Source organism: Leptidea sinapis, chromosome 21 (assembly GCF_905404315.1).
Source record: "Leptidea sinapis chromosome 21, ilLepSina1.1, whole genome shotgun sequence".
NCBI lineage: Eukaryota > Metazoa > Arthropoda > Insecta > Lepidoptera > Pieridae > Leptidea > Leptidea sinapis.
In genome coordinates this window covers 3374552-3402531 of record NC_066285.1, presented here as the reverse complement: position 1 = coordinate 3402531, position 27980 = coordinate 3374552, and the positions used below count along the sequence as shown (strand labels likewise).

At 36.3% G+C, this 27980-nt stretch overlaps 1 protein-coding gene across 3 annotated transcripts in view; it reads right to left on the bottom strand.

The window, feature by feature from the left end:
* The window catches only part of LOC126970515 (ecdysone 20-monooxygenase), a 79925-nt gene that overhangs the window by 15129 nt on the left and 36816 nt on the right, over window positions 1–27980 (bottom strand). For all 3 annotated transcript variants that reach the window (XM_050816470.1, XM_050816471.1, XM_050816472.1), the window contains 3 exons: window positions 9979–10174; window positions 3955–4117; window positions 861–1094 (listed from right to left, as the gene is read on the bottom strand). In XM_050816470.1, coding sequence (XP_050672427.1) covers window positions 861–1094; window positions 3955–4117; window positions 9979–10174 — 593 coding nt within the window. The remainder of the gene's footprint in view (window positions 1–860; window positions 1095–3954; window positions 4118–9978; window positions 10175–27980) is intronic.

The window sequence follows — 27980 nt, the reverse complement described above, 5'->3', positions numbered from 1 at the left end:
ACATCCACTCCCGCTCAACACCTTAGGGAGGAGGGGATGGCTGAAAAACAGCGCTGCATGGAAACATAAATCCATGATTCCATGTCAGGTGAAGCTGAGCCTTTTCCTTTTGCCTTTTGTTTCATCGCGTATCCTAAATGTTTATTTTATATTTGTAATGATTTGTATGGCAATAAAGAATTTATTATAACCCCATACAAACCCCATCAAAAAGCATTTCATACAGAATTCATTCCTGTTATTTCGTATCAGCAAAATATAGATTACAATTAATCAAATCTATTTATAAATGTAAAAAGGATAATGATTCAGTGTTATCATATCCTTTTTTTTCATTTTTGTTTTTAATTTGAGGAAATTGAATTTCTAATGGAAAATTAGAGTTCTTTTTCGATATTTGAGTCAAAATAAGGTGAAAAAATATATATTTCAAATCATTATCATCATACAATCATATTAAAAGGGACCTATTTACCAAATTTCGTGGATTTTTTTTGTAAAAGATAAAAGAAAACCAAACACTTGGCTATTTGAATTTTTCACATAAATTTTGAGGTTATGTGAAAAAAGTGTAAAAACAAAAGTTGTTACATACAACTTTGACTTTTTTCCATAGGACTTTTAGTTTCGCCGGAAATCGAGATAGACCGTTTTTTACCCTTAAACGGCGTCCTTAGTGTAGTTAGCGTAACGCGGATTAAAGGGGGCGTCCCCTTTTCCGTTCGTAATTCATTATTCCTTTCAATTTTATTATATTCTCTTCCATTTCCAACGGGTTTCATCCTACTATTATTTAGTCTATAAGTCGTTCGAGAAGATTTGTACGTACGTAGGTACTTAAATCTGATAAATATACTCACCCCTTCCGGTATCGTATAGCCCTCAATGGTCATAGAAGTTTCAAGAAGTCTTGCCAGGAACGGAACAGTGGGCAGCACCCGGAAAGCCTCGTTGACAGCAGCTTTGACAGATGGTGCAGATGATAGATCCTCTATCCTGAGTTCTCCGCAGGATGGCAACTCGGAGCGGATTTTCTGTTGCCAGTCAGGTCGACTGCTCAATAGATATAGAAGGAAGACCAAACTGTTCGCAAGCTGGAATGAAACAGGTAGCGACTTATACTAACTTATTTAAAGATCTTAAAATAAGAGCGAATGCGGGCTAGATTATGGGTACCACAAGGGACATATTTCTGCCGTGAAGCAGTAATGTGCAAGCATTATTGTGTTTCGGTCTGAAGCGCGCCGTAGCTAGTGAAATTAATGGGTAAATGAGACTTAACTTATCTTAAATTAAAAAAATGTCACAAGGTGACGAGCGCAATTGTAGTGCCGCTCAGAAGTTTTGAGCTTTCAAGAATCCTGAGCGGCACTGCATTGTAGTCGTCTCACAAGACAACGGGGTCACACTTTATGTGACTTGTTTTCAAAAGTTAAGCTAATTAAAAAAAAACCGGACAAATGCAAGTCGAACTCGAGTATGGAGGGTCATATGCGAAAAACATATTATTAATGATCAATTTTGACGTGATAATGTATAAAAAGATGAAGCCGTCTGCACGCACGAAAAAACATGACTCAATGTCACGTTCCGCCTGAGCCGAGCGTACGAGCGAGAGCAAGGAACAAGCAACAGTGAGGGCCTGATTGGCCTAAGGTGTGGATTAATTTACGTTAAAAAATATTTGAAATAACGAGTGTAAGTAAATGTTAATTTATAGAAAAAAATAATAATTTTCAATTAACTCCTATGTAATATACGATCATATATCATTCATGTCAATAATATATAATACACGATCAGGAAAAAAAAATAACGTGTAAATGCGCGTATAAATAGTATAGTGTTTATTTATATCTATTTTCAAAACTATATATATATAAATATATTTCAAAACTTTATATTTATTGAAAGATTACACCAGAACAAAATGACACTTTAGAAATGCCAAATATTTTACGACCACTTCGGAAAAGTTGAGATTTGATGAGAGGAATTGGCTAGAAACTCATTGCTACTCCTTTTAATCTTACAGTTTCAGCATTTTACATTTAGTAGTTTTATATTTTTATAATGAATTTAAAGTGATACACCAAAATTACTCAAAATCTAATAATAGAATTACTTGTGTTAGTTCAGTAAAAAACAGAAAAGGAAGTGTTTAATCATAAGAAAAAGAGAAAAGAGTCTAAAGAAAGAGTAATAAATACGACAGAAGGCACACAACTAAGCGCCAATTAATCGAGCATTTAAACCTGTCAATAATTCACATTGACAATTAGAGCTCTGTTTTACACGCGGACAAGTGTTCGAGTTGATACTGGGGTGCACCAGACCAGAGGTGAAATTTTTTCACCGGTGCTCCACAACATATGGTGGTGTGTTCTTTATAAAGCACTTGTGAGCTGACTTGAAGCAGTACCTTACAATATAAAGAATGGCAATTTTTTTTTATGGAATAGGAGGACAAACGCGCATACGGGTCACCTGGTGTTAAGTGATCACCACCGCCCACATTCTCTTGCAACACCAGAGGAATCACAAGAGCGTAGCCGGCCTTTAAGGAAGGTGTACGCGCTTTTTTTGAAGGTACCCATGTCGTATCGTCCCGGAAACACCGCACAAGGAAGCTCATTCCACAGCTTCGTAGTACGAGGAAGAAAGCTCCTTGAAAACCGCACTGTGGAGGACCGCCACACATCCAGATGGTGGGGATGATATCCTAACTTGTGGCGTGTCGTGCGAAGGTGGAATTATAATTAAGAGTACGCACCTCCCAAGAACGGCAAGGATACAAGATGCTATTAATGAGTTCAGATTTGTTCGATTTTAATATTTTTATGCCCTTTGAAGTTGGCTGCTATGGCTGCTAATAGTTGCTTGAATATCTTCCCACCACACGTAAAATACTCACCACTTAAAATAGCCGGTGGCCATTTGAGGTTTTCATCATAATCATCAGGTTACTTACTTATTTTATGATATTTTCTGTATAGAAATGCTTGATTTTATGTTGAAAGAATCAAAAACTCATAAAACTTGAATAGTTCCCTTACTTAATTACTCATAGGTTTCATCATCATTGTTTTTACACTGGGTAACTTACAAAATCATATATAAAAGGCATTTATTTTCTCAAAATTGATTCCATTAGAATTCTTTTTGATCTCATTTCTTATATACTAGATACTATAAAGTAACTCTGGGCTATCTATATCTTATTATATATAAATTACGTGACACGTTGTTTGTCCGCGATGGAATCCTAAACTAGGATTTTAATGGGGATTACTTCATGGAGTGCAGTTTGGTCCAACTTGAGAAATAGGATATTTTTATTTCGATTTGGGACCCATAATTATTTTTAATTTCTATATTTGTTTTGTATGAAAATATTTTCTATGAGAGAATTTTGTGACGCACGGTTTGACAGTTCCGCTGTGAAACAATTTCATTATAACAACAGGGAGCATTTTTTAAGAAATAATTCTTGATGTTTTAAATTATTATTGGCAAATTCCTATAAAACAGTATTTTTTTTATTATTTACATAACAACGTCTGTCGGGTCAGCTAGTATATATATATAAATTACGTGACACGTTGTTTGTCCGCGATGGACTCCACGACTCCGTAAACCACTGATCGTATCGACATGAAACTACCACCATTCAATGTGAAATTTAGCCTAGATTGTTTAAGGCTACTTCTTTATTATTGTTTAAATTTATTTCCTTTTAAAATTCGCCCAGCAAAGCGGGCGGGAACGACTATTCTAAATATAAAGTCGAGTTATACACCGCTTCATTTCTGGAGTCGGTTGAAAGAACAAGACTCAGTTGAAACAGTTTATAACATCACAAAATCAGATATCGTCTGATTTTTTGTATTAGATACGCTAGTTGTGATTCATATGAGCCTTTGTCGTAGATTACAATCTTACGCGTGTACTCACAGTTTCAATGCCAGCCGTGATGAAGTCAATGACAGCGGCTTTTTTGTCACGCATGTCTAGTTCGGGGTTGGATAGTATCTTGAGGAAGATCTCCTGCATGCCATCATCATTCGCGGAAGCACGTGCCCTTGACTTAGCTTCCTCCATCAGCTCGGAAACGATCCTGCAGGCATATTGTTCTCTGTTAATCATGAAGCTAAGCTATGTCATCTTATATGTCAGGATCCATTCCCGAAGAGAATGGGAATTTAGAGACTTGTCCTACAGTCGACAAGAAAATGTGGTCGAAAAAAAATACTATCAACAATTTTCACGCCGAAGAACCAATAGTAGAAAAGGAGATATATTCACACTGTTTGGCAAGAACTCTGCTCTTGTCTGTCGCTACGACAAGAGATGCTAAAGACAATACCCCACCAGCGAAGTTCATTTAGCGGCCAGAAATACACGCTGCACACTAAGGGCATTTTACCGGCACACTATGGCGGCGCAATCAGTCGCACCACAGTTGTGTCCGTACTCCGTAAGCTACCAAACTAGACACCGTACAGTCACAGAGTCGCCGCACCACACTGAGACGGTATTAAAATGTACCCCGAAGAGATAGCACTACTGCTGTAAGTAGGAAAAACACAACTCACACGTGTTGCATGCATTGAGGTAGGAATGTCACTTAGGTAGGATTGACACAGCATACAGCTCTATAGTTATTAGTGATAGCAGCATTCCGTGCACGCGTCCAAAGAGTTGGTCGCGCCTCCAAATTAGTTGCGCAACCAAACGGACACCAGTGAGTAACTCTCTATAGTAGCTGTAGCTGTATATATTTTGCTGGTAGCGGCGACTGGTTGCGCTGCCATAGTTTCCCGGTGAAATACTTGTAGACCTTAGAGCCAGTGGTAATTTTTTGCTACAGTATACGAGTAATCGCCCGTCGCTCTTGTAATCTCGCTATCTACAAAACTATCGGATCTACAATCGCTAGCTCGTTTCTAGTTTCTATCCCTAATGGCTTCTCGTTTGTCTTCGCTGTCCGTACACGAATTAAAAAGGTGACATAGTGTACTATCGTACAAAATATGTAGATTGTAATACAATATAAATAATTATAAATATCGTTACCGTTTTGCAGTTCTATAGTGCAATCTTGTTTTTCACATCTTCGGAAGCCAGCGAAACAAGTTAACTTAGTATCGTCCTATGTAGTAAGCGACTTACATATTAAAAAACTGTACATACTTTTACGTAGTTCTTTTGTCGTTAAAGCATGATAGCAGATTAGGAAAAGAAATAGTTCGGACTGAATTTATTTATATATTTTATTATAATCAATGGATAGTGGCAGCGCTTTGTAACAAATACACTAAAATATTACTCAGTTTGTTACCAAACCCCATCTGGTGTATCAGTCGCGAGAAGCGTTGTTAGATGACGAGCTATTTTTTAAATAGGTACAGTTGATTGAAAATTTTTAAATCTTGATTTCAATCTTATAATCATATCATGTTCATATGGAGAGGTTATAGTTAATAGTGATTGAAATGATAAATAGCTGACAATTTACATTACGTCCGCGTCCGGACAAACCTTTCAACAAAATTGGAACGACAATAGTTGGTTCATCAAAAGTTAAATTTTAACATTAATCACTTCAACTCTATGTGACTGTGTCACTTGAATGTCAACTGTCCATCGGCACTTCTGAACTTTGAAATTCTAATATATATTTTTCACGCCATTTATTTAATTAGAACTGTCAAACTTGAACTTGACAAAGTCAATCAAAAAAAATATGACCATTAAAGCATTTGAAATTGATCTTACCTTTGATATCCATTCGCGATTTTTCCAGATATTGTACCTACCTATCCTCTGATTCTTATTCTTGTGAAACATTCCAGACATTAATATTTAGTTAATAAAGTTGAACCCGTTGTAAGACAAAACAATAGCACGCTTTTGAAAAATTAATACTAAAAAGCGGGGTTCTTTCGTCGAAAGCGAAAGGTACCTACTAAAATGTTAATAACAATCAGTAGTTTTAAATAACAAGTCTTTCAATTTATTAATGACTTTATACTTAAATTTACAATTACGGTAGTTAAGTAGTTACTATTCTTTTTGAGCGCTATTGTCGCTTTGCAAGTGACAACAGCTCAGTGCATCAGCATATCGGAATATAAAGACTAGGGGTATGTTCCGATATGCACTGCGAGCACTGCACAGTGCTATCACTGTAGAAAAAATCATTCCGTTATGGACTGCCAGTATACTGCCGCAGTACCCGAGGGAAAAATATATGACGTCATAAATCGCCGCCACTACTGTGAGCACTGGCGTTTTCGAGGTAAGGAACTCGCAGTACTTTGATCACGTGATCAGTCAAAACCACTCGAGTGCCTTAAATATTAATTAAAATATTTTTAATTTGACAGTACTCCAACATAAGCTTTTTTAATGAATTAGAAACCTTTAATACACTCATTTGAATGCTGCGTCAAAAAATGCAGCTGACAGTATAAGGGACTGCGTTCCGTTTTAAATAGTAACCAATATAACTGGCTATAAAGGAACGGCTTCACAGTATACTAAATTGACGTCACACTGTACAGTGGTTGCAGTGCATATTGGAACATACCCCTGGTGTCTATTTTCCTAATATGCCATAGACGACAAGGAGGAGTTTTTTGATAGTCGATCAAAATATGTATATATATATGTGTGTGTGTGTGTTAAAAAACCCTGTACGATAATTGACACGGATATGAAGTAGAATGCGGAGAAACCACTAAAAATTAAAAAAAAATAAACACCTTACATTTAATGCTACAGTAAAAAGAACATTTCATAATAAATGATTTCACAATTATTGAGAACCTCTATATATATATATAACTAATAATTTAATATATAAATAGTTTTTTTTTAACACACACAAACACACATAATTTATATACACCTAATCTTTCCATAAATACTAAAACGAAGAAAAAGAAAAATTTTCTATTGCAAATAACATTTATTACTTTTACAGTGTGTTAGTTTAATATAAAACCATTTTAAATATAAAAATCTTATTCAAAGTGGTCTCCATTGGCTGCAATACAGTCCTTTAAAGGTTGACGCCAGTTATCAATAGCATGCACTCTTTCCATGGGAAAATTCTTCAGTGCCATCGTACGGATTGTTTTAGGGACTCCAAATTATCATGGCATTTAGAGCAAGCCGTACTCTCTAAAACTAACCTAAAATCGGATTAAATTCGGGACTAGACGACGGCCAATCTTCAGCTCTGATGAAGTCCGAGCTTTATGACCCGGCGCCGAGACTTGCTGGAAGGACAATCTTTGGTTATTGAGCATGGTATTGTTAAGGGGCTTCACGACCTTCTCAAGAATGGTATCTTGATACACTTGTGCCGATGTTTTGATGCCTTTTTCTCAAAGGTATAACTTAAGTTTGCGCGTTTACCACTAAAAAAACCCCATTTGTCGTATCACCGCTCTTCGACAACACTTCCCTTAAAGCCTCGCCTAGTATCGGAATACTGGGTCTCGAAATCTCGAGCGATTGCCAATTCCGTGGCCATCTGGAGGGCAAAGCCAAATTAGCTTCGAAGAAGCTGGGCGTCATTAATAGAGCACGGCAATACTTCAAGCCGGCCCAAATTCTAGCGTTCTACAAAGCGTAGGTCCGGCCACACATGGTGTATTGTTGTCATCTCTGGTCTGGCGCACCCCAGTATCAGCTCGATCCATTTGACCGCTTGAAACCCAGAGCAGCTAGAATTGTCGAGGACCGAGTGCTCTGTGAACGGCTGGATCACTTGGCGTTGCGTAGAGACGTCGTTTCGTGTTCCGCAATGCTGTTTAACCTGATTCTTGCCACCGAATTCCACCTTCACACGACACGCTACAAGTTAGCATATCATCCCCACCATCTGGATTTGTGGCGGTCCTCCACAGTGCGGTTTTCAGAAGCTTTCTTCCTCGTACTTCAAAGCTGTGGAATGAGCTTCCTTGTGCGGTGTTTCCGGGACGATACGACCTTAAAAAAAGTGCGTACACCTTCCTTAAAGGCCGGCAATGCTCTTGTGATTCCTCTGGTGTTGCAAGAGAATGTGGGCGGCGGTGATCACTTAACCAGGTGACCCGTACGCTCGTTTGTCCTTCTTTTTCATTAAAAAAAGGTATGGCTCAGTCACTCTTCATAGCTAATACCCCACCAAACCATCACTGAAGTCGGATAGTGCCCGCGTTGCACTCTGTCGACTAATTGAGAAGCTTCCTTAAAGCTTTGAGCATAAATACGGTCATTGTGTTTGTTAAAATTCTTGCTCAATTGTAAAAAGTTTCTCATCCGTAAACAAAAATTTTCTGTGAACTCTTTTTGCGTACCGCTTCAGTAGTTGTTTCGATTTTATCAAACTATTCTTTTATAAATTATCAGTTAGGAAATGAGCAATACGTCTCTTACAGGCTGCAAGTCTAAATCATCTTTTAAAACGGCATGGTTCTTTGGTTTTGGACAGGATTTCTTCGAATTGTATCCCACTGCTTTGACCACCTTTTTCGTACGAACACTATGTGGACGGCCAGATCTTTTTCTGTCACAAACAGAGGTGCTCTCATTGTACCTATTAATAGCCTAGTACACAAAAATTTTACTAATACCATGCGTAACAGTATTTATGGCGAGACTAAGTATATATATGTGTGTCTTAAGAAAACCTTGTATGACTGTTGACACGGATATGAAGTAGAACACGCAGACACCACTAAAAATAAATTAAAAATCAAAACCTCTTAGATTTAATGCTACAGTAGAAAGAACATTTCATAATTTCATAAATAGTTTCAAAAATCTTGAGAACCCCTGACTTATTTATTCTACCAGTAAAATAGGGTCATCGCCCTGTACTCGGTCAGTCATGGCGTAGAGCTAGCGTCAGCTGAGCGGCGGCTCAAATGAAAAAGGCGAGGCATCTCGACTCGCACCGTATACCGCTGTCCTTTGACCGATGCTGCCTTTCCAGTCCATATACGACACTACGAATACTACGGGGAGCGCCCACGCCATATTTTTCGGGCGCCGTTCGAGAGTATCTCCAATTCGCGGGATTCGGCGAGGTGGTGTCGCCTTGCCGCCGCGGTCTCCTGTCCTCACGCGACTTTTAACCTTTGGGGACAAGTGAAAGAATACGTGTTCTATATTAGTCATCTGTCAGCACGAACGGTTCAGACTCGTCCGGATTAAGTATCACACTCGCATATAAAATCGGCGTGAAGTGGCTTAGTGCCGTGTAACTGGAATAATTTACCGATACAGATACCGGTAATTACAGAAATATTCGACGTCTACTGTGCGCCTGTTTGCGTAAAAATATACCGGTTTGTAATCACCCACTATGAATTTCTTCTCAGGTATGTGATGGTTTTCTTACGATGTTTTCCTTCACCGTAAGAGCTTTGAATAAACGTACATATAAACTCGAAAAAGGAAACACGCAATAACTGTACGTGGCTCACAGGTCGAACCGGTGCCTCCCGAATGAAAGGCAACGGCACTAACGGGCCACCGACGCTCTCACCGGCAGTAGTATTCCCAAATCGATACGACGTAGGGACCTACGAGCAAACTCCCAAAAAAGCCGACGCCAACGTGCAAGAAGACAGGACGCAGGCCAAATTGGCCTCTAAAAACTTAAAACTTGCAACAATATAATTTGCAAGATTGGCCTCACATGGAGTACTGTTCTCACCTCTGGATTGACGCTCTCCAGTACCAGCTTCTTCCGTTTGACCGCATACAACAAAGAACGGCTCGAATCATTGTCATGTCAGCAAGGCCGGCAACGCATATTTCGAGCTCTTGTATTGAGGATGTCTAATGACTGTTAATTGCATTGACACTTCCTATCCCGTGAGCAAACTATCCGTTGACCCCCCATATATATGAAATGGAGATTATTGTCGCTCCACGCTCAACTGTGGCAAAATTAACGTCGACTGCATGAAAACTCACGTATGAATGGTCTCTTCGCTCTTCACAAAAGTCTTGTAAATTGTTGTCGGCGCAAACTTCCATAATGGTGCACCGTAATAGCTATCTCTTTGTGCTCTGAAGTGTGCCTTCACAGCAGCAGCTAAGGTGGCTGCCCGATCGGACATGCAGCGCTCCAGGAACCCTAATCTTGTCCCCAGCATGAGACCGCAAACAGCTGTTGAAGGTGTTCATTATTTATTTAATATCCTATATTATTAAACGAGTAATACATGTACGTATACTTAAATATTAACATATTAAATTAAATTAACGAAGTACCTTCATATTATAACAGAAAGGTACAATACATATTCTGTGGTGTACTTATAAAATATTTTCAAACAGTACAATATGAGCTTTATTTATATTAGAGTCAAAGGTGACAAATTTGAAATGTTTGAAAAATTTGGTTGCATGTTCTTGCTATACTTATAGACTTATCAATGTCGGTCAAGGGATTCATTTCTTCTGTTGCTATATCAGTCACACCAACACTATCTGTTCTCTCCGACTAACCCGGTTTAATTCAGGCGCTTGTCGTGTTTGGGTAACAAGCATCCAAACCTATATAAGCACATATTATACATACTTACAATCATTGCCATTTATAATATATGTATATTTAGACGTAAGCACTATTAATAGAGCTGTCCACTAGAAACAAAAACCTGTAATCGAGAAGCATCGTGGTAGAACTCTAAACAAGAAAAGCGTAGAAAGAAATCCTCTCTTTATTCAACAACACATAAAACACCCAAAATTAGACAGTTTTCATAAAAGCCTTGACGGAATACAATATGAAATCAGGAGGGCTCGTAGAGCTTAAGGTGATGAGGGCCAGCATGCACAGATTAAAGTCACATACGCAAACGAACTGGCTCTGAAGCTCGCTGCGGCTATTTGAACAAACCTTACTGAGAAGCCCTGTACTGGACATTGTGAATGACGCCATGTTGCCGAATTACTTGGAAAAACGAGATCCTCAAATGCTATACCGATTGATCCAAGTCAGGATCTGACATTAGCTGTGAAATCTACGGAGAGTGTTCCAAATTCGAAAAATCTGTCAAATTGGGAAAACCGACCTACATTTTCCAGTCGGAGGTATACGACATAATAGAAAGTGAGGAAACAATACTTAATCAAGGCTACGTCAGCAAGTGTGTTATACCCACACGGATAGTCAGCTCTGTCCACTATAGACTCAAACAAGAGCAGTCTCAAAACTTGTAGACAATTGCCGGACTATTCTGAACACTCTGTGAGAAACACAAAGATTTACACTTCGATGGGTTCCAGAACATGTAGTGATCGAAAGCAATGAATGTGCTGACGAACTTGCAAGAATTGGTGCTAAAAGCGCTCAATTTAGCGCTAAACCCTTCTGCGGTATCCCAATGAGTCTTGTTAAATCAACCCTTGATACATCATGTTCCCGAGAGTATAATACGAGTAAACTCTGGAGCAACACTCCGGGTTTAACCAATTCCAAAAGCCTTATCCAAGCCTTCAACAAAAAGGCTGCGCATCAGGCACTAGGGTTAAGTAGGAAGAACTTACGCATTCTAACCAGGACACTTACGGGACCTTAAAGATTAAACCAACACCTCTCAATCCTAGGCCTCACAGATTGCAGAGCGTATAGACTCTGTAATAGTACAGATGAAACGCCGTTGTACATCCTCTCTGAATGTGTCAATTTAATGCGTATACGTAGGATCTCTTTGTGGAAGCCAATTCTTCAAACACTTAACATACGGCATCTCACTGCAAAATATATAGTAAGATTCATGAAAAGAATCAGTCTTAGCAGTGAGCTATCACATTGGGCACTGTAAAACAGGACTGCACTGAACTTTACTAAAGGCATTTTATATAGCCGCATAACCACAGTACAAATATTTACTCTGTGGGATAGATAACTAGATAGCCTCTTGACGCAAGCGGCAATATACTCGTAAGAAAGGACGCACATTTAATATCTTCGATTATGAGCCTAAGTGCTCTTTAATAAGATCCACTGTGTGTGCAAATGTGATGAAAATGATTGAATTAAACTATTTCTTGAATTATTACAGAATACAAATAATTTATCAAAGGACGATAAGATTATTATGAATACTACAAAGACGTCAGGTCACGGTCATGACGTCCAAGAAATCGATGCAAAATAAACTACAAAAGTATTGAAATTGTATAATAACAAGTAAGAGACCTAGATTCAAATCATGCAATATTCTTCACCTAATATGATAACATGAAGCTACTTAGATTGTCTTGCAGACTTTAAGTAGGTCTATTGTTTATCAAAGATTTACAGAGTTAGATTTAAATAATAGTGGAAATGTAACTATGTTCACTTTTTCTATAAGTACCTCCCTCGATGAATATACTTGAACAAGCCAGCATAAACAAAAATGTTAATTCATTTGCAGGCTATCCTTCAAAGGTGCTGCAAAGGTGTATCCTTCACGCGTTGGCACATTTTTTGTACGTGATTGCATAAGAGCCCGCCATACATCAGCAGAAACTTAGATTTACTCTCGCGCACTTCATAGCACGCATACGCGGCACGCATTACTTTAACTATTTTCGCTCCAAAAAAGCGCGGCCAAAGGTAAGGCGAGGTCATATGGAAGAATCTGTTTTGATTTGATTAAATTTGGCGTAGACTGCGCCTAAGGAGTTCGGTATAACTCCGCTCAATTTAGCCGGGGGTAATATTTTTTGGAAATAAACATGATGTGATAAGTCATTAATGGGTGATCTAAAATGAAATTGATGGTTCATCGAATGGCAGCGCAAAAGAATCACGCCCATTCACCAATGATTCGCAGGACGCAGTCAAGATGACCCAAAAGGCTTACTTAATGAAATTACTTATATAACTGAATAAACAAACGGACAAAGATATGGCACAACTAGTTTACTTTTGTTATTTTCGTGGTATTATGTCCTATGGGATATTATTGTGGTGCATTGCAGCCGATATTAATACCATTTTTGGGCCACAGAAGAGATCGCGCTATTCATAACCTGGCTTAAAAGAATCATTAAGAGATATTTTAAAGAAATTAACATATAAACTCTTGCCTCTCAACATATTCTTGATAATGAAATGTATGTACTACTAGTAATAATAGTAAAAAACAAATGTGACGCGAAATTCAAAAGAACAATTAAAAAATATTTTTGTGGTTAAGATTACTATAATATAAATGACTTTGTTAATGATACCACAGATTGGGAATGGAACGACCACCCTCAAGTTGTTTGATTAATAATTAATCTAATTGTAAGAAAAAACTTTATTAAAATAAGAGGCCCGCAGAAATTAATGCACTGAATTAAAAAAAAAAATCAAAAGGAAAGAAAGGTCGTCCTGGAGAACGATGTATATGTGGTATCAAAAAAAATCCTGTAATATACAGAACATTCAAGAATTATATTCATAGTGGTCATAATTGTTATTCTTCAAGTAGATGAATAGAAAACATCGCATCAAAACAAGAAAATATCGTACCGTTATTACGTATAGTCGTAAAAAGAAAAGACCTTGCTTTATCAAACCATGGACACTTGCATTTAGAAGGGCTATTAATTATTGGGTCGATGCCAACGGGTTGATTTTAATATATTTTATCTAACATTTTTGGTAATTCTGATACAAAGTTATTTTAGCTTTCGCTATGTCTACATTGATCTTTTTAATACTTACGCCTGATATTGGCTTATATATATATCAGGGATATATTTGTCCAGCAGTGGCCTGATATGACTATAATATTGGCTTCACCTATATGTATGTATGTACCTAGCGGAATTTTCGAATGATTCTAACACATAGCAGTAAATTGGAAATAACACATAGTTTCCCTTTATAAAAAAAGCCTGTTAAAAAAACTGTGGCAAAATTTGACTCGCACAGAATAAGGTGTGGATCAAATCATAATATTGCCGTAAAAAGTAAAAACTAAGATGGCAAATAGAATAATAAATGGTAATTAAACAGAAAGGAACATATTATATATTCACAAGACTTGATTACGTACGAGTATAAAGCAACAGTCAATATCGAAAATGTAACGATAGCAATAACAAACAAATTATCCAGAGAAGCAACATATCTTGTTATTTGATATTCTGTTGTGCGCAATTAGTCGTATTTGTGCGAATTTATTTTAAGAATGTCGAGTTTACAAATTATTGATAAGCCGTGGGTTGGCAATCAAGACAGTCAATAGAGGAACGTGATTCAGATAAAAAACGTGTAGTCGTCGATAACCTTCGAACCTGCTAGTAATCAGAATTGAATGAAACTTTTTTAATGTATGTAAGTTACGGAATCGGAAGATAATCCTTTTGATTAACAGCGGAATCTGCCCGTAACTACTTAGTGTGTCCATTAATACTGTCACAATTAAAAATAAATAAAATATTACATTTGAATTTGGAATCTGTCATTTTTATGTTCATTGAGTTTTCTCATTTTAGCGCCAATATTTTGTGATATTAAAAGTGGAATGGGGTGATAAAGAGAAATGAATCGCCGTGATTGCATTACACAAATTAGGTATGGAGCCAAATGGAATTTTTAAAACTCTCCATACACATGGTATTAGTAAAATTTTTGTGTACTGGGCTATTAATAGGTACAATGAGAGCACCTCTGTTAGTGTTCGTACGAAAAAGGTGGTCAAAGCAATAAGGGGAAGGAATTCGAAGAAATCCTGTCCGAAAGCAAAAGATTTTATCTCGGAAGATGAAGATAGCACCATGTCGCGTATTTTAAAAGATGACTTAGGACTTGCAGCCTATAAGAGAAGTACTGGTAATTTCTAAACTGATAATTAAAAAAAGGTTGGTAAAACGGGTGAGAATATTTTTTTACAATTGATCAACATTTTAAAAAACAAAATAACCGCATTTACGCTCAAAACTCTAAGAAAGCTCGGTAATTTACTCGTACTCGGTACTCGGACTTCACCAGAGCTGAAGACTGGCTGTCGTCTAGTCTCGATCTTAATCTGCTGAATTATGATTAATAGTCAGTTTTAGATAGTACGGCTTGCTCTAAACACCATGGTAATTTGGAGTCCCTAAAACAATCCGTACGATTGGCAGTGACGAATTATCCCATAGAAAGAGTGCGTGATTCTATTGATAGCTGGCCTCAACGTTTAAAGGACTGTATTGCAGCCAATGGAGACCACTTCGAAGGCGAAAGTTTTTATATTTTAAATTGTTTTATATTTTTGTATAGAACTGACTGTTGAAAATGTTATTTGCAATAGATGTTTTTTTTATTTCTTTGTTTCTTTATGGCAGGATTAAGTATATCTGCATTCACCCTTTTAAAACATTTCACTTTCTGTTTTTGCAGGGTATTGTCCGCGACAGGTATATACCGGAGGAATTGTTTTGCGAATGAAATACGAAACTTCACCCGTGAGCTACGCGATCCACGGTTTGTAAACTTGAGGTTTCATGCGAGTACATCACAATAGCATGGTCATATTTTATTTGTAAGTGCATTCCGTTATTTGATATATCTCATGGTTATTTTCATTTGTAGGTGCATTCTTCACAACAATAACATATTCAGTAAAACAGTCGAGACCTATTTAGACACATCATCTGAGACATATTTTGTATCTATCTCATACCATATCCAGTTAGTGTTCAGTTGGTTCCGCGTTGTACTCGGGACAGTCCTGACGGTAATATTAATAATTTTGGGGGATGAACAATGCGACATACTATCGAATATAGTCCACTACCCAGGGGCATGCATTGGTTTTCTAGCAAGGTAGATCTAACTAGTCGTAGTTGTGCTTTAGTCGGATAGTACGACATAAGTTGTATGAAACGCGTAGTAGCGAGGTAGTAAATGAACTCTAACACTAGTGCTATATTTATTTATGTTTATAACGTGGTAGGCACTGCCTAATTGCCTATATGATATGCAAGCCCCTGCCGCTACCAAACCGAGTCCGATTGTTCGGCCGTACCAAATCCGATTGTGTTAAGGCTATGGAAATCAAGAGAACGTGTTGCTGATCTTGTCCCTTTTTTAAAAGAAAAACATATAAGGGAGCAATTTCAGTAAAAAAAATAAGGGCCCGCAAAGGATCTTGCGCCCGTTCTTTTAGTTCGCAGGCATGTACATGTTTTTTAATAGGTGTAAGATTTTTATATTTAATATACATTTACATCTCTCATATTCGGTAAGTAGGTCCTTATTACCCCCAAATGGGGCTTGTAATAATGTAGCTAGAAAAGCCCTAGGGCGGTAAGTAATTAAAAAAAACTCTTCACTCTTTCAAAAAGTTCGCGTACATCTTACCATCATACTGGCAATAGACATCATGCATTCAGCCCAATGACAAAAGAGGTCGCTTCGCTATTCAGCCTTGTCTTCGTATGAGTATAATAGTCATCAATTTTAAATATCGAACGGCAAAGCTCAATTTCGTTGTTGAAAAAAATAATTAAATAAAAAAGATGAGAAAACTTTTACTTTACATATTGTTTGTTTTTGGGATTTTTTTATAATTACGTGCTAATTAGGAAAAAAATATGAGTTCTGCAAATGATGAATATATATGCTGCACTTCCAATTCAATGAAAATGGAAGCTGAAGCAGCAATTAACAATATTTTATTATTATAATGCCAGTTTTTTCTACTTACCTCACAATCAAAATGTTCAAAACAAAAGTATAACGTTATTCAAAAGAATTGTTAAAAAAACGTTTGTGTGGTAAAGGTTACTATAACATAAATGACTTTCTTAATGATACCACAGATTGGGAATGGAGTGATCGCCCTCATACTATTAAATAATAAGCTTAATTGTACAATATATTACTTTGTAAACATATTTATTCGATGAAAAAAAAGCCCGCTGAATTTGTTGCGCCCATTCTTCTCAGGTCTGAGGCATTCATTTTGGAATGGGTGGTAGTTTTTTTTTTGACTTTTAATAAGTGATGTCACATCCTATTTTGAATAAAAATATTTGAATTTGAATTTGAATCGAGATGTAAAGCAGAGTAGTTAGCTCGGGTGTAAGCATCAATTGCACCCTCGAACTATAGGCGCCCTCCCTGCGCTCGTGCGCCTAAATATCTCTGGTTGGCCTTACAGCCCTTGGCTACTAATCTACTATTAATAATAATAATAATATTGACACACTTTTTACACAAATTATCTTGCCCCAAGTTAAGCATATATAGCCTGTGTTATGGGTTACAAGACAACGACATATTTAATACAATATACTTACTTAAACATACATAAATTCCTATAAACATACATAAGTACATTTAAACATCCATGACTCGGAAACAAACATTCATATTCATCATAAAAATGCTTGCACCTACCGGGATTCGAACCCGGGACCTCTAGCTTAGTAGGTATGATCGCTAACCACTCGGCTATACAGGTCGTCTATATATACTATTGAGGTATTAAAGCGCGTAAATCCAACTTAATTTGTCATTCGGTGCTTGTAGTTTTTTGATTAATTTTTTTGCTAGCGCAGAGCTTATTCATATAAATTATAATTCGTTTTAGTTAAGTGACGTCAGTTTATGTCTGCCAAACCACTCGGTGCAAATAAACTACTAAAAGTGTTGTTCGGACTCGTTATTAATATTAGCAACTGGAATTTAAATTATGATATCGATTTAAGTGGGTGGTCCCGTCCTTTATCAATCTGTTTCAAACAAGTACAAAGATAAGTTTTTTTTTATATGGAATAGGAGGACAAACGAGCGTACGGGTCACCTGGTGTTAAGTGATCACCGCCGCCCACATTATCTTGCAACACCAGAGGAATCACAAGAGCGTTGCCGGCCTTTAAGGAAGGTGTACGCGCTTTTTTTGAAGGTACCCATGTCGTATCGTCCCGGAAACACCGCACAAGGAAGCTCATTCCACAGCTTTGTAGTACGTGGAAGAAAGCTCCTTGAAAACCGCACTGTGGAGGACCGCCACACATCCAGATGGTGGGGATGATATCCTCACTTGTGGCGTGTCGTGCGAAGGTGGAATGGAACAAAGATTAGTGCTTTCAATTCGGTCGTTAGTAACCAATTACTATAAAAGGTCATATCGTTTGTTGTAAGTTATTTTCTTTTAATAAAATCGTATTGTTATAATTTAAATTTAAATTAAAATTCAAATATTTTATTTAAAATAGGATGTGACATCACTTATTGAAAGTGAAAAAAAATACCACCCATTCCATAACGAATGCCCCAGAACTGAAAACAATGGGCGCAAAAAAACTCAGCGGGTCCTTTTTTTTCATCATAAAAATAGGTTTACAAAGTAATATTGCACAATTATTAAACTTATTATTTAATACCCTGAGGGCGGTTGCTCCAATCCCAATCTATGATATCATGAAGAAAGTCATTTATTTTATAGTAGGTAATCTTTATCACACAAACGTTTTTTAACAATTATTTTGAATAACGTAATACTTTTGTTTTGAGCATTTTCTGGGATCTTGTTCTAAAAGCATATACATCGCCCCACAAAAGACTTACTAATTCGACTTAGCCGAGAAGTAGACATAATAAGCTTATGTCGGTTCCTGGTGTTAACATTACGGTTATGACAATTTCTAGCAAATTCACTTATGTGCCTATGAACGTACATTACATTATCAAGAATTCATTGAGAAGCAACAGTCAAGGTGTTAATTTCTTTGAATTTTGCTCTTAATAATTCTTTAGGACCTAGGTTATAAATAGCGCGAATAGCCTTCTTCTGCAGCACAAATGTTGTATTAATAACAATAGTTTCAGTGTCGGGTATTGCAGTGGGTTGGTTTCACATTCAAAGTTTGCTATAGAAAGGAATAGAACTATTGGTTGAAATGTCAAACAGATTGTAGACAAACAAACTTAAGACAAAAAAAAATATATAAATATTACGCTATAAGTTATCTTTAACTTATTATTATCTGAATAAAGAGTTTTATTATTATTATTTTGTTTCTATAGTAAAATATTTTGTTTTGTTTTTTTTAAGCATGCTTTCTCAATATCAACATTCAAACGTATTGCTGGCACATAAACTTACGGACGTTTTCAATAACCTATCTATCCTTAGTTTAACTTACTAGAGATAAGACAAATCTATCCTTTTACGCTTACTTACATTTCAATAACCTATCGACATAAAGCATTGGACTATAACTATACTGGACATAACTATGGATAGATAAGATCTTGTCATTAAACGGTGACAGCAATGTATCCATAACTAGAGATACGTTATTGAAAACGGCCGTTAGAATATAGTAGCGAATAGTCGAACTGACAGCCCGATAATAACTATAAAGAAACTCTTTACCGTCATGAACTTGACATTTTGAATTGAAAACTAGGTTTGCATAAGAGGTGTATTAAATTAAATCTTTATTAAGTAATTTTGTTTAGTTTTAGTTTTTGAAGTCGGCTTTTTTAAATGTTACGTAGTTTTTTAAATTTTTTGGGTCTGTAGTAGGTTGTTCTGTAAACTGCAGTTTATATAATATCGAATTGAAAACCTGCTCCATTTTGAAGTCGGTTAATAATTTGTAAGAAAGCATTTAGCAACTGCATTTCGTGGCAGCTTTCGGTATGCTCCCATGAAGTGTTGGAATAATATTCCGCCTCCCATACGGAACTGCGTTAGTTTAGGGCTATTTAAATTAAAATACAAGGAATATCTAATTAATGTCCAAAAATCAATTTAAAATATTTAAAAAAATTCGTTTGTTTTGTGTGGCAATGGCAAGTTTAAATCAAGTTTAATTGTATTGTTCCGGAAAAAAAAAATATTGCTTTAGTTTTAATTTTACATCCGAGTTTCACTATTTTTTGTGCTTTGTGCTCATAGTTTGTACATCTTCGTGTGACAGGACTGTGCGTTAGTAGCGCTCTCTGGGTTTCCACGGAAGACCAGCGTTGTGGATTCTTTCGAAACCACAACTATAACTGAGTTGGGGGCCCATTGGCGTCATTAATCATAATTAGATTAGTATTACTTTAAGAACTATTATCAGAATGTATAATGACGTCAATAAACATTTGTTTCTTTCTTCTTTTTTTCTTATTTCTTTAATATTCACTTCCTTGGTTCCTCCCACAATGAGCCTTGATATACAGACAATGAAGTCATCCAATAAGGGATTCTATTGTATTTTATGAGTACGAAAGTATTAAAATAACATCTATAAGAAAATTCAATCGACATCAAAATATAATACACTAATCCTCAATTGTTTCCGAGAATTATTCACGTGTCTATTTCACACGCTCTTTGTAACAAATCGACGCAAAAAAAATCCCATTGAATTTAATTGATCTAGTGAACTATTATTGTACCGCGTATTAAAAGCTTTTTATAAACGCTTGTGTGTAAAAACCACTCTTCAATGTGATAAGCAAGAAATGTTAACCTTGATAAGTAAACAGAATATTAATAGGTTTTTACAGCAAAGCAACTGATTTAGATTACAACAAATATTAAATGGCGTTGGTAATATTAAATTTATTTGCGAGCAGTCATACACAATTCGGCGTCCGAATTGAGTTTGATTGTGAAAATATAAATATAAAATATGTAATATAAAAAAATTTAACTTTTACGTAAGATCTAATGTTAGAACACAGTTACAATTACACGCGTTTTAATCCAGTAAAATTGCTTTATCTATACTAATTATAAAGTATATATATTATAAAGCTGCAGTGTTTGTTTGTTTGTTTGTTTGAACGCGCTAATCTCTGGTACTACTGGTCCGATTTGAATGATTCTTTCAGTGTTGGGTAGTCCATTTATCGAGGAAGGCTATAGGCTATGTTTTTTTTTTCAAAATTATGGATCCGTAATAAAATTGCTATTTTGTAACACAAGGTGTAAAATCGAAAACCTATTTTTGCGTGCGCTGCAAAAACTATTGACAATAGAACAAAATGATGTACAGGCTATAATATAGGCAATATTTTATTACTTATAAAACTATCGCGTGAATTATACTTTATATGGCAAAACAACGTTTGCCGGGTCAGCTAGTTTAATTATAAGATGTTATAAAGGCATAAAGGCATTTATTTTCTCAAAATTGATTCCTTTAGAATTCTTTTTGATGTCATTTATAATAACTACTAGATACACTATCGCTTCGGAAACAAATGCCGCTCTGAGAGAGAAGAAGCGGCGCAAAAAACTCTCTTAAAAAGATAAATAGGTAATGGGTACACTATCTATTTATCACCCTGAAACAGGAAGGGAATCTCCCCTAATTAAAGGAGGAGTGAGGATCGCAAGCAGTCATCCGTTCGTTAGTACTTATAAAATTTAATCCCGCGGGCTGGAACTGGGATGAAACATTGTAATATTAAAATATTATGTGTATTGTCAGAAGACATTCGTTAATTTGGGAAAATAAAAGAAAAAATGCTAGATATTTTAAATATAGCCCCGCGCGTTGGAACTGGGATGTAATGTTGTCATATTAACTTACTATGTGTATTGTCAGAAGACAGTCGTTAGTTCGCGGATCTAATGTTTTAAATATAACTCCGTTGGAACTTTGTAATTAAAAATAGTTATACTTATATTTTATTGTACTAGACCGATTTTTTCCCTCTTTTTAATAAATAGGTAAATAATATCTTCCTATATAAAATTCTCGTGTCCCGGTGTTTACCTTCCTACCTACCTCCTTTGCACAGGATGCCGGCTAGATAATGGGTACCACAACGGCGCCTATTTCTACCGTGAAGCAGTAATGTGTAAGCATTACTGTGTTTCGGTCTGAAGGGCGCCGTAGCGCGTGAAATTACCGGGCAAATGAGATTTAACATCTTATGTCTCAAGGTGACGAACGCAGTTGTAGTGCCGCTCAGAATTTTTGGGGTTTTTCAAGAATCCTGAGCGGCACTGCATTGTAATGGACAGGGCGTTTCAATTACCATCAGCTGGATGTCCTGCTCGTCTCGTCTCTTATTTTCATAAAAATAAAAAAAAATAAAAAAAAATTACGAAACTCCTCCAAAACGGTCAAATCAACTTGTTTGGAAATTTGTGTGTATATCGGGTAGGTCTGAGAATCGGCCGACATCTGTTTTTCATACCCCTAAATGATAAGGGTTACCCATCCTTAAATATATTTTATATTTTTTTTTGTCCATTTCTTTATGTTTATTTTATTATGATTCAGCATTAAAAATACATACAACTTCAAATTTTCACCCGACTAAGATCAACACCTATGTTTTATTGCGATTTAAATATTATTCTATTCCATCCACAGACACGCAATAGAGTTGCAAGATGACACTCGAATATAATGATTAATGTAGGTATGATAAACTTTATGTATGATATTATATATGGTAGTTCTACGAATCGGTCGTCATCTATTTTTAGTCCCAAAAATTTTCATTATTGAATTTTTATTATTACTTTATATGGCAATACAACGTTTGCTGGGTCAGCGAGTAATATACAGTCGCGAGCAAAAGTTTTGAATCACTTACGTCGTTAGTCCTTCACTTAATCCGGGATAGCTTCTTAAATACTGGCTTGATTTAACTGAATTCAGTATCAGTTTAAAGTTAAGAGTTGAACCTTTATAGTGATGTAATTTTTATGATAGTTAAAAATTAATTCACTAGATAAGCAACATCGCGCGGAACCTATTTCAAGTAAGTGATTCCAAACTTTTGCTCGCGACTGTATATATAATAAATATACAAAACCAAATTAAATATCTTCATTATAAATCCGAAACGCTTATTAGGGAGTCTAAGGAAATAATGTGACCGTTATGACATTAGCAACTGGATCGCTTGCCAAATACATGCAATACTACCAAGCTGTCAATATCTTCTCGTATTACGGCCGTTCGCAATATACTATCTACAGATAGTATTAGCTGTCAATAATCTGAAGCTCTCCCAATATACCCGATAAGTCATTCTTATCGCATTATATTGGGACGCGTGAATTGCAATTTCCATACAAACTTATATCGCTGGTAAGCTATACGTCCTCCCATTTGACAATCAGCGTTATTCATACGTCATTACCGATAAGGTGAGTTACCGTCGATAAGTTTATTGGGACAGAAAAGTCAACGATTGTTACGATTTTTATCTCAAGTAAGAGATAGACTGAATATTGGGAACGGCCGTTAGCCGAGCATGATTGATCCGGAAAATTGTAAATATGCTTCATACATCAAGATAAAAGATAGAGTTTATACATAGATTCATCTGAATTATATTACTATCACTCAATGAAATTGAAATAGTATATTACGCACCTAGGGAGAAAAGTATGTCATCCGCGGAATATTGGCAATGTCCTTACTTATCTCACGTGGTGCGTTTACGATTTTTTCCCCACCTTGATGAAAAGCTCGCTTTAAGTCCCGGCCATTTTAGTCCATTGTACCAGGGACTAAAAGCGACGTTTTCATCAAGGTGGGGAACAAAAATATTTACGAAATTCAGATACTCTGCCAGCCAGGTACCATAATAAACATACCAAGTAATTAATTACTTATATACGTGAGACATTTTATCAAGTTTCAATTTATTGGTTATACATTTTTTCATTTGTTTCTGGACTCCATCTTTATGTAAATTAGTCTTTAGATCATAGAATGAGCTTCAAATTGAAGAGCCAAGTATCGCAAGGATGTAAACAAATTAATTAACATTCTTGATTTGTTACGTATGCCTCGATTCGATTGCTAGATTCTCTTTCTTTAATATGTCTAGATCATAGAATCATCAATGATCAAACAAAACAAATCTTATAACTATATTTACAATACTATGACTACATATAATTAAAACTTTAATTACGTGGAAGCGTACCAAGAATACTGGCAGCATTTCCGCGTTGGATAGCTAGGCTGATCCGTTGACCGAAATAGCTGCCAGCGCTTGGGTTTCCAGTAGCCTTATTGAGGCGCAAAGATAGTATTTTGAAAGATAGTATACTCCGCGCCTCTGGGCCCCATGGTCCAAGTGTCTCGACACCAAACGGCACAAAGATGTATGACTCACTGAGAACAACATATTTGCGAGGCTTGCCGTCTTCGGCAGTCGAAACAGCAGCCCCAGCACCAACTGATGTACAAACTATTTACCATGTATTTTCGTATACGCTATTTACCTTAAAAGGTAGGTGATGCATTTATCAATAAAAACATTGTAAGCATTATAGCCCAAATGATTGCGTAACTGAAGTGGGCAGGGCACATAGTTCGACGGACAGATGGCCGTTGGGGCAGTAAGTCAATGGCGACCACGTACCGGAGGGCGCAGTGTTGGTAGGCCCCCCACAAAGATGGCCCGATAATCTGGTCAAGATCGCCGGAATACGTTGGATGAGGGTAGCGCGGGACCGATCGTCGTTGATATCTTTGGGGGAGGCCTTTGTCCAGCAGCGGACGTCTTCCGGCTGGTGATGAAGCATTATAGCATAATAACTATAGTAATATTGTAATTATCACCAGTGAACCTCAGAAAGAAAGAAATAAATCGCAAATAACAAGTTATTATCTTCTAAGTAACAATTTTTAAATTTTTTGCCTCTTTATAAATAACAAAATATATAAAAACCTGATTGATCTATTAGGCATAAGTTAGATAATTAATTTTCGGTGCTTTTAAAAGCGGTCAATTAATTTTATCTCTGTTATTAGGTCGTGTTTGTATGTTATTGAAGATAAAAATATCCTGTAATAAAATGAAATCGTATAATATTGTGTTTAAGAGCAAAGTGTATTGAGTTGTCAGAAAAAATTATTTGTTTGCTTAGAGGATTGTTCTCGGCAGCGTTCCAACTAGATACCGCCCTATAATTAAAATGCAGTGCCACTTAGGATTCTTGATAAACTTAAAAATTCTCAGCGGTACTACAATTACGCTTGTCACCTTGAGACTAAGATGTTAAGTCTCATTTCACCCAGTAATTTCACTAGCTACGCCGCCCTTCAGACTGAAACACAATAATGCTCGTATATTATTGCTTCACGGCAGAAATAGGCACCGTTGTGGTACCCACAATATAGCCGGCATCCTGTGCAAAGGAGCCTCTCACATGTATAGCCCGCCACGTACCAACGTGTTTTCATAGTATGTTTATTAATTCGCCGCTTAAGGTCGGCAACACTCTTGTAATTCCGCTGGTGTAACAACTGAGTATGGGCTGCGGTGAAAACATACCATCAGGTTACCCGTGCGTAATATGACGTTTATCCTCCTTTTATAAAAAAAAAAAATAACCAAATAACAACCAACTTCAAAAACTATGCACTAAAAAGTATAAAAATAATTGCGTATTTTTATACAATCAAATTAATTAATCTAATTCTAGTAAAGATTATTGTTATTTTGGAGTCGGTGTCCTTCCGCTGCGACCCGCTCTCGCCTCTCGGCTCCTCACGACTCAAGCACATCTCACCTATAACTATGTATGTAGTTACAAACCTATCCTGGATGCACCGACTCCAAAAATTACAATAATCGTAACTAGAATTAGATTTATTAATTAAATTGTATAAAAATACACAATAATTTTTATACTTTTTAGTGTATATTATATCTATTGTTTTGGATAGTGTTTTTGAAGTCGATAGTTTTTAGTGTTATTTTTTTATTTTTAGGTAATTTGAAGAACACTAAACAATTTGTCTAAATACGTGTAGATATACAAAATTTTTCAATGCAGCAATGACAAATTTACTTATCAGCCACATACGTATAGCAAATTTAAGACTTTTATGGTTTTCTCATGGATGCCACTGTCAGATCTGAAGCAATAGGACCACACGGGAAGCACCAGCTTTCAAATAAAAAAAGAATTATAAAAATCGGTTCACCCAGTCGAAAGTTTTGAGGTAACAAACATAAAAAAAATACCGACGAATTGAGAACCTAATCCTTTTCGAAGTCGGCTAAAAATCATGGTGTTTGAGTGTAACCTCCAACCAATATTTATTTATAAACAATAGCACCTAATTACGAAATTCTAATGTTATTGTGAATATGTAAATATTATGCGACTTAGAGTATGCATAAAGTAAACACAGATAGTTAATGAGTCAATAAATTTATGTCACTCATCGATATCTTAATTATTATACTACACAATCATAATTTAATACGGCCATAACTTCTGTATAGATTGAAATGGTATTGATATTATGTCGTCGATTAATCCTTTTGCCCCAAAAAAACAAGTAAAATGAGGTCAAAATCAAAATTCTCCGTCAGACTTTCCCAGTCTGAAAAGGATAAGAAGTAAAAGATTTAACCCCTTGCTCTTTTTGACAGCAAATTGCTGCAAATCAACATTGTTCACGTTTCTTTTTTGAAGAGGTGGATAAAGTGGAAGTGCTGAAAAGTGGGAAGCTCCTTTGCACAGGATGCCGGCTAGATTATGGGTACCACAACGGCGCCTATTTCTGCCGTGAAGCAGTAATGTGTAAGCATTACTGTGTTTCGGTCTGAAGGGCGCCCTAGCTTGTGATATTAGTGGGCCAATGAGGCTTGACATCTTATGTCTCAAGGTGACGAGTGCAGTCGTAGTGCCTCTCAGAATTTTAGGATTTGCCAATAATCGTAAGCGGCACTCCATTGTAATGGGCAGGGCGTATCAATTACTATCAGATAAACGCCCTGCTAGTCTCGTCCCTTATTTTCATAAACCATCCCATCCCGTTAGGGTTTTTTAATATGCACGGCACTAAATGTTCGATGTCAGTTGAACAAAACTAATAAAACACGCTTTAATATAATAATAAGTATATATAAGTATATATATATATGTGATGAAAAAATGGTATGTGCGTGTGATGTTCACGCGTGATTGGAACTTTAGGAATAATTAACAGATATATACATTAACTTATTTTACATTAATATTTAATTTAACGGTTGAAAAATTAAATTGATTTTTGATTGAAATGATTTCAAAGAAGTTTCTAAAACTTCATAAAAAAAAATTCAAATCGGATATTTTTGTATTAAATTATATTTATTACAGTACAAACCGGAAATCTTTACTTTTTTAAATTTACTTTTTCTTTTAAATTAGCAATGAAACTTATTAACATTTTGAATATACGACCAATGAGAACAAAACCTCAAGAGCAAAAATCGATATTCAACAAAACTCGATTATTTTCTCACAGTGACGTTAGTAATATAATAACTACTGTATTTACTAGGATGCCGCAATCGGTCGTCGTACCGCATTGCTGCGGCGAATATTTGAGCGAAGCGAGGTAAACTAAGTCTGTGTACAAAAATAAAACAAACAAAAACACGACATTTCACCCATCCAAGAAGTATCTAACTCTACATATATTTATATTTATTTTTTAATTATTTATTTATCGCGAACGTATGTCGGTGACGCGAACGTATAAGTATTTCGCCTACCAATAACTGCCCAACTCGGCTAAAGAAGTTTTCACTCTTAAAATAAAAAATAATGTTTAAATACTAGTGTATGGTCAAATATTAGGCAATAATGACGCCAAGACCAATCAAACAAAGAACATAAAGCCCTCTGGAATCTTTACCAGTGGGAGGCTCCTTTGCACAGGACGCCGGCGAGATTATGGGTACCACAACGGCACCTATTTCTGCCGTGAAGCAGTAATGTGTAAGTGTTTCGGTCTGAAGGGCGCCATAGCTAGTGAAATTACTGGCCTAATGAGACTTAACATCTTATGCCTCAAGGTGACGAGCGCTGTTGTAGTGCCGCTCAGAAGTTTCGGGGTTTTTCAAGAATCCTGAGCGAAACTGCATTGTAATGGGCAGGGCGTACCAAATCCCATCAGCTGAACGTCATGCTCGTCTCGTCCCTTATTTTCAATAAAAAAAAAATCAAAATAATTTTAAATAAACGATCAAAATATATAATTGAGTCACGGACAGTCGATCATCA